The following is an 8,218-nucleotide window of genomic DNA, read 5'->3' as shown; positions in this document are numbered from 1 at the left end:
CCGCTATTCTTTGGAACTCTGCATTCAAATGGGTATATCTTTCCTTTTCTCCTTTGCCTTTTGCTTATTTTCTGAGCTATCTATAAGGCGTCCTCAGAGAGCAGTTTTGCCTTTTGTGTTTCTCTTCCTTGCGGGTGGTCTTGCTCCCTCCCTCCTGCACAGTGTCAAGCACCAGTGTTCACTTAGCATACTGCCTTCACGATCCATTCGTGTTGTTGCAAATGGCAGTGTTTTCTTTTTGAGGCTGAGTAATATTTCACTCCAGTGTTCCTGCCTGGAGAATCTCATGGAACCTGGTGGGCTATAGTCCATAAGTTCTGCATGACGAAAGAGTCAGACACGACTGAAGAAACTGAGCACACAAGTAGTGAAATATTACTCAGCCTCAAAAAGAAACGCTGCCATTTGCAACAACACGAATGGATCTTGAAGGCACTATGCTAAGTGAACACTGGTGCGTGACATTGTGCAGGAGGGAAGGAGCGAGACCTCCCCCAAGGAAGAGAAACGCAAAAGGCAAAATGGCTGTCTGAGGACGGCTTGCAGATAGCTGAGAAAAGAAAAGAAGCAAAAGGCAAAGGAGAAAAGAAAAGAGATACCCATCTGAATGCAGAGTTCCAAAGAATAGCAAGGAGAGATAAGAAAGCCTTCCTCAGCAATCAATGCAAAGAAACAGAGGAAAACAATAGAAAGGGAAAGACTAGAGATCTCATAAAGAAAATTATAGATACCAAGGGAACATTTCAGGCAAAGATGGGCTCAATAAAGGACAGAAATGGCATGGAACTAACAGAGTAGAAAATATTAAGAGATAGCAAGAATACACAGAATAACTGCACAAAAAGGTCTGAATGACCCAGATAACCATGATGGTGTGATCACTAACCTAGCGCCAGACATCATGGAGTACGAAGTAAAGTGGGCCTTAAGAAGCATCACTACGGACAAAGCTAGTAGAGGTGATGGGATTCCATCTGAGCTATTTCAAATCCTAAAAGAAGATGGTGTGAAAGTGCTGCACTCAGTAAATTTGGAAAACTCAGCAGTGGCCACAGGACTGGAAAAGTCAATCTTTATTCCAATCCCAAAAAAGGCTATGAAAGAATGTTCAAAATACGACATAACTGCACTCATCTCACACACCAGCAAAGTAATGCTCAAGATTCTCCAAGTCAGGCTTCAATAGTACATGAACTGAGAACTTCCAGATGTTCAGGTTGGATTTAGAAGAGGTAGAGAAACCACAGATCAAATTGCCAACATGCGTTGGATCATAGAAAAAGCAGGAGAGTTCCAGAAATATATCTACTTCTGCTTTATTGACTGTGCCAAAGCCTTTGACTGTGAGGATCATAACAAACTGTGTAAAATTCTTAAGGAGGTGGGAATAACAGATTACCATATCTGCCTCTTGAAAAATCTGTATGCAGGTCAAGAAGCAATAGTTAAAATAGGTCATGGAAGACTGGACTGGTTCCGAACTGAGAAAGGAGTACATCAAGGCTATATTGTCACCCTGATTATTTAACTTATATGCAGAGTACATCATGCAAAATGCTGGGCTTGATTCCTGGAAAGCTGGAATCAAGATTGCCAGGAGAAATATCAAAAACTTCAGATATGCAGATGACACCACTCTTACAGCAGAAGGTGAAGAGAAACTAAGGAATTTCTTGATGAAAGTGAAAGAGAAGAGTGAAAAAGCTGGCTTAAAACTTGACATTCAAACAGCAAAGATCCAGTCCCATCACTTCATGGCAAATAGATGGGGGAAAAATGGAAACAGTGAGAGATTTTATTTTCTTGGGCTCCAAAATCACTGCAGATGGTGACTTCAGCCATGAAATTAAGACGCTTCCTCCTTGGAAGAAAAGCTATGACCAACCTATACAGCATATTAAAAAGCAGAGACATTACTTTGCCAACAAATGTCTGTCTAGTCAAAGCTATGGTTTTTCTAGTAGTCACATATGGATGTGAGAGTTGGACTATAAAAGAAAGCTGAGCACCGAAGACTTGATGCTTTTGAACTGCATTGCTGGAGAAGACTCTTGAGAGTCCCTTGGACTGCAAGGAGAAAGACTTATTTTTATGATTTCAAAATTTGAGACTACTTTTAGAGCAGTTTAAGTTCACAGCAAAATGAAAAGATTTTTACATATCATCCCCCTGGCATGCATAGCCTCCCCCATTATCAAGAGTGGATATTTGATAAACCTGCACTGATGCATCATAATGGCCCAAAGTCCATGACTTTTCTGTTGCTCAGACAGTAAAGAATCCGCCTGCAACACAGGACACCTGGGTTCGATCCCTAGGTTGCAAAAATCCTCTAGAGAAGGGAATGGCAAACTACTCTAGTATTCTTGACTCAAGAATAACATGGACAGAGGACCCTGGTAAGCTACAGTCAGGAATTCTTCCTCTGCCATGACCTGGCCCCTAAGCTCTTTCAACAACTTATTTCACTCAGAACCAGAAGAAAAGCAACCTGCCTTCAAGACTGGACAGCAGAGCCAGTGCAATCATCAGTAGCAGTGGTTTCTACCATAACAGTTCATGGGAGGAGACCTCAAAGCTCCATCCCTTCTGCTACAGGCATCACTGTCCGCATCGACAGCACCCTCCCACTCCCCAATGTGTGAGTGTCCTCAGCAGTGAGGTGGCTTGGTCAGGGAAGATCTGGGGAGGCCAGTGATCCAGAAACATGAAGGAAGATGACTTGGACAGCATGTGGGAAGATGACCTAGCCATCTGGTGAAAGGTGAGCATCTCAAGGAGTACAGGTCAGGCAAAGAGACAAGCTGGCAAAATGCCCCTCACCCTTCACACTGGTCTGCCTGGTGTGGTCCCTGATGGTGAACCTGCTTCCCAGGGCAATGCCTCGATTCTCACTCTCAGCTCCAGGCTACAGGACTCCCCCCTCTCTCAGACATACCAAAAAACACCCTTTGGCAACACCCAAAGCAGGTGAGCTCAAGTGAACACAAGAACATTTTGGGGACCTTGGAGTCCACGTATTTTATAGGATGGAAGGGTGAGAATTTCCCTTCCTGTATTAGTAAGTGTTCTCCAGAGAAACGGAACCAATAAGGTAAATATAGATGCAGAGATAGATAGAGATAAAGATATAAGAGATCATACATTATAGGAATTGGTTCATACAATATGGGAGCTGAGAAGTTCTATAGTCTGTCCTCTAAAAACTGAAGACTCAGGAAAGCTGGTGGTATACTTCTGTCTGAGTTGAAAGGCCTCAGAATCAGGAGACTGAGGTTTTAAGTCCTGATCCAAGTCTGAGGCCTGGGAACCAGGAGCCACCTGATATCTGAGAACTGAAGATGCACATCCCAGCTCAAGCAAAGAGCAAATGTCACTGTCATTCACCTGTTTCTTCTACAGACAGACCTTGGAGATATTGGGGGTTCAGGTCCAGGTCATCACAATAAAGAAACACGGCAACAAAGCAAGTCACACAGAATTTCCCAGAGCATATAAATTTTGTTTAATTTATGCAATTGTCTATTAAGTATGCAAAGTTGTTGTTGCTGTTGTTCAGTCACCAAGTTGTGTGTGACTCTTTGTGACCGCATGGACTGTAGCATGCCAGGCCTCCCTGAAAAACAAACCACTCCAGTATTCTTGCTGTGAGAACAACATGAACTGTATTTAAAAAGTATGTAATAGAATTACATATTAAAAAAAGAAAAGGTTAATGCCTTAATTAAAAAACAAGGCTGTTGAAGAAGGGATGTCATAAATTTCAATTTGTAAAACAAAATGCAGTATCTGTGAAGCACAATAACATGAAATGCAATAAGAGGATGTATGCCTGCATTTGGTCCTCAGAGGACCGGATAACTCCATCCACCCCATCCACACTGGTGAGGGCTATCTTCTTTCCCCAGTCTACTGACTCAAACTCTGACTACTGTACTACTCTAATGACTCCTATAGGCACCGTCACAGACACACTCAGAAACACTGTTTTACCAACTATCTGGGCATCTCTGAGACCAGCCAAGTGAACAATTGCTCTCTTCTTGGAAGACAGGCTTCCTTTTGGAAATTTTGTACCTGAGCACTTGCTTCACAGTACACAGGACCACTGCTGCCATTTCACAGCACCTGCTATTTCTCTCTCATCCAAGAGATAAAGGACTTTCAGGGAGCTGTGTGGTTCCTTTCCTGCCAAGCAAAAGTCCTGTTTGCCAGGACATTCCACCTTGAAGAGGGCCCAACTCGGTTAATGCACTGGGACAGCAGGCAGGGAACGGACAACTTTGTCTCTGTTTAAGATGTACACTGGTTATGAAGATGGACCTTTGTCGACAAAGTGATGTCTCTGCTTTTTAATATGCTGTCTAGGTTTGTCATAGCTTTTCTTCCAAGGAGCAAGCCTCTTTTAATATCATGGCTATAATCATTGTCCGCAGTGATTTTGGAGCCCAAGAAAATAAAATCTGTCACCATTTCCACTTTTTTCCCCCATCCATTTGCCATGAAGTAATGGGACTGCATGTCATGATCTTCATTTATTAAAGGCTGAGTTTAAGCCAGTGTTTTCACTCTCCTCTTTCAGTTTTATCAAGAGGCTGTTTAGTTCCTCTTCACTTTCTACCATTTAAGTTGTATCATCTTTGTATCTGAGGTTGCTGTTATTTTTCCTGGTAATCTTGATTCCACCTTGAGCTTCATCATCTCTTTAGCATAATGTACTCTGCAAAGAAGTTAAATAAGTAGGGTGACAATATACAGCCTTGACGTACTCCTTTCCCAATTTGGAACCGTCCGTTGTTCCATGTCCAGTTCTAACTGTTGCTTCTTGACCAGCATGCAGGTTTCTCAGGAGGCAGGTAAGGTGGTCCGGTATTCCCATCTCTTTAAGAATTTTCCACAGTTTGTTGTGATCCTCACAGTCAAAAGCTTTAACATTGTCAATAAAGCACAAGTAGATGTCTGGGTTTTTTATTTTTATTTTTTTTTATTCCCTTGCTTTTTCTATGATCCAGCAAATGTTGGCAATTTGATTTTTGGATCCTCTGCCTTTTTAAAATCCAGCTCGTACATCTGAAAGTTCTTAGTTCACATACTGTGGAAGCCTAGCTTGAAGTGTTTTATGCATTACCTTGCTAGCAGGTAAACTGAGTGCAATTGTATGGTAGTTTGAACATCCTTTGACATTACTTTTCTTTTGGATTAGAATGAAAACTGACATTTTCCAGTCCTGTGGCCACTGCTGAGGTTTCCAAATTTGCTGACATATTGAGTACAACACTTTAACATAATCATCTTTTAGCATTTGAAATAGCTCAGCTGGAATTCCATCACCTCCATTAGCTTTGTTAAGAAGCTTTGAAGAAGGCCTTCTTATCTCTCCTTGCTGGATCAGATGGTAGCCCTATTTTACATTTTTCGAGGAATATCCATACCATTTTCCACAATGGCTGCACCAACTTAATTCACACCATCAGTGCAGAAGGCTTTCCTTTTCTCCAGATCCTTTCCAGTACTTGTTGTGCTTTTGATAATAGCCATTTTGATAGGTGTGAAATGATATCTCATTGTGGTTTTGATGTGCGTTTCCCTGCTTATTAGTGATGTTGAACATCTTTCCATATACCTATTGGCCATCTGTATGTCTTCTTCAGAAAAAATGTTTGTTTATCTTTTCTGCCCATTTTTAATAAAAATTTTCTTTGCTGTTGAGGTGAATGAGTTCTTTACATATTTTGGATATTACTCTCTTATGATTTACAAATATTTTATCCATTAAGTAGGCAGCCTTCCCATTCTGTTGATGGTTTTCTTTGCTGTACAGAAGATCTTCAGTATGATATGTAGTTTTATGGTGTCGTCTTATGTTCAATTTTTAATATAATTTTAGTTGATTATTGTGTATAGTGTAAGACAGTGGTTGAATTTAATTCTCTTGCATGTAGCTGACCTGTTTTCCCAACACCATTTATTGAAGGGATTGTCCTTTCTTCATTGTATATATTCTTGTCTCCCTTGTCATAAATTAATGACCACATACATGTGAGTTTATTTCTGGGCTCTCTGTTCTATTACACTGAGCTATCTGTCCGTTTTTATGCTAGTGTCACACATTTTGGTAACTATAGCTTTGTAGTATAGTTTTAAATTAGTGACTGGCATTTTCAGCTTTATTCTTCTTTCTCAAGATGGCTTTGGCCTCCTTGGTTACATCTATCCTTAGGTGAAATTTTGCTTTCTATCTTGTCTTTTTCTGAATTTAAAATGAACTGTACAATGTGTTTATCCATTATTTCACTTTGTCTTTTCACTAAAATGTCTAGTGAAGAAAGCCACAAAACCTTCTGCCTGAGAATTCATCACATTTGCATGTCATATCCCATATGCAATTTTAAAGATAGTCAATAAACTTAGCTGAATTCTTATGAGTCATACTTAAGTATTGTGGTCAGTATGTTTCAAATGAGCCATCATAAATTCTGCAAGTTTATTTCCATACTGGCCTTTACTCTGAAACTTCATAATCAAATAAATTTGATATTTCCTTTTACTTGTATTGCTATACTTAGCATTAGACACAGTCTTTAAGAATTAGTAAATGAGTACTTGTTAGCTCTAGCATCAATCCTATGTAAAAACTGGACTAAATAAAACACTATGAAAAATTACATCCATCTATAGCATAATGAGACAAATATAAATATATTTAAGCAAAAACTCTATCTTTTTATTTTGAAGAGAAACCACCTGACTGAAGATGATATTAAACCTAAAATTATTGCAAAGAAATTCTGTATACATTCAAATAGTACACACAGTTTATTAGCAGAAGGGTCTTTGGTAAGTCAACAGTTCATCAATTTCTCAGTTCTTTACTATTAAGACAAAAGGTTTAAGTTGCTCAAGGATTTATCAAAGCTACATATTTTGCAACATGGGTTCTATGTAACAAAGTCTAGAGTGAATATCCTCAGGTGGTCCAGACCAAAACTGTTATCTGTTTTCTCTGGTAGTACAGTGATGCTATAATCAGTCATATGACTGTTTACTATAAATCAGCATAGGCTAGACAGTCATTTCCACAGCAGTCATACCCCAAGTCAGTACTCACAGCTGGAGAATATCAGCGGGCAGGAGTGCTCATCCATGGGGAAGTTGTGCAGCTGTAGCTGGCATTCTGCATTTATGGTGAGCCTGTGGGGGAGCCAAATGTCACTCTTGAGGTCAGCCAGGAGCAAACCAGCAAAGGCCTTAAGCAAGGTCAGGGCAGTCACATTACTACAACACAGGGGGCAGGGGGCTGGGATGGCCACATGGAATCTAGTCTTGGCAAGGGCACTATCCATTCAGTACACCATTTGTTTTTGTTTTTTTTTCCTTCAATTTATTTATTTTTTTTAACTTTACAATATTGTATTGGTTTTGCCATATACCAACATGAATCTGCCACAGGTATACACGTGTTCCCCATCCTTAACCCTCCTCCCTCCTCGTGTGTCGTGTCACTTTGCTTTACTTTTAACTATCAGAATCAAAGGGAATGTCCATTAGTGAACTCCCTGTGTCTAGAAATACAAGCCAAGTAAGAGAGGAAACAAATTGAAACAATATGTGTCCTTGCTGTCACATATCTTTGTTTTTAATTTGCTTGACTGAATTAAATCCTTTCTCCATTTTGAAACTGATTTATTTGCCTAGTTAGGTATAATGCCAAGTTCATCCACTTGTAAGGAAGATTTCATATTTGGCCAGCCTCCCCACTTGAATAGGCAGGTGGTGACTGCACTAAATGTGTGTATGGCATCTTTTCAAAGCAGGCATTCCTGGGGTTTGAGTTTTTGTAAAGGATCCCAGGACTGGCCATGTCTCTATTATGATTTGCTGAAGCTCACATTCATTTCAGTCTCATTTATATTCTTTTAAGAATTGATGAGGAAATAGCTATTAAAAAATCCTGTTTTCCAAATGTAACATCAGTAGAATTTCCTGCAGCATTTTTGTTGTTGCTGTTCCCAGTCTGCCAACATTATAATTTCCCTGAAACTTTAAAATTCTTAACTGTTTTGCTTATTTTGATGCCAATATGTGCCTTTATCTATGTGACAAATACTTATTTACTATATGAGTTACAGATTTTTCCTTATGACCACAAATCACTTGCAGTTAAAAGCTTCTTATAATGGATGTAGGGGGAGGAAGCTGTGTTCAGGGCTTGGCAGTG

At 39.8% G+C, this 8,218-nt stretch overlaps 1 protein-coding gene across 1 annotated transcript in view; it reads right to left on the bottom strand.

Moving 5' to 3' along the window:
* Positions 1-8,218, bottom strand: part of GABRG3 (gamma-aminobutyric acid (GABA) A receptor, gamma 3) — an 831,633-nt gene that overhangs the window by 270,129 nt on the left and 553,286 nt on the right. The window contains exon 5 of the mRNA XM_010845850.1: positions 7,109-7,191. Within this exon, the coding sequence (XP_010844152.1) occupies positions 7,109-7,191 (83 nt within the window). The remainder of the gene's footprint in view (positions 1-7,108; positions 7,192-8,218) is intronic.

The sequence above is a fragment of the Bison bison genome, unplaced genomic scaffold (assembly GCF_000754665.1).
Source record: "Bison bison bison isolate TAMUID 2011002044 unplaced genomic scaffold, Bison_UMD1.0 scf7180017864224, whole genome shotgun sequence".
Taxonomy (NCBI): Eukaryota; Metazoa; Chordata; class Mammalia; order Artiodactyla; family Bovidae; genus Bison; species Bison bison.
This window is presented reverse-complemented; position numbering and strand designations above follow the sequence as displayed.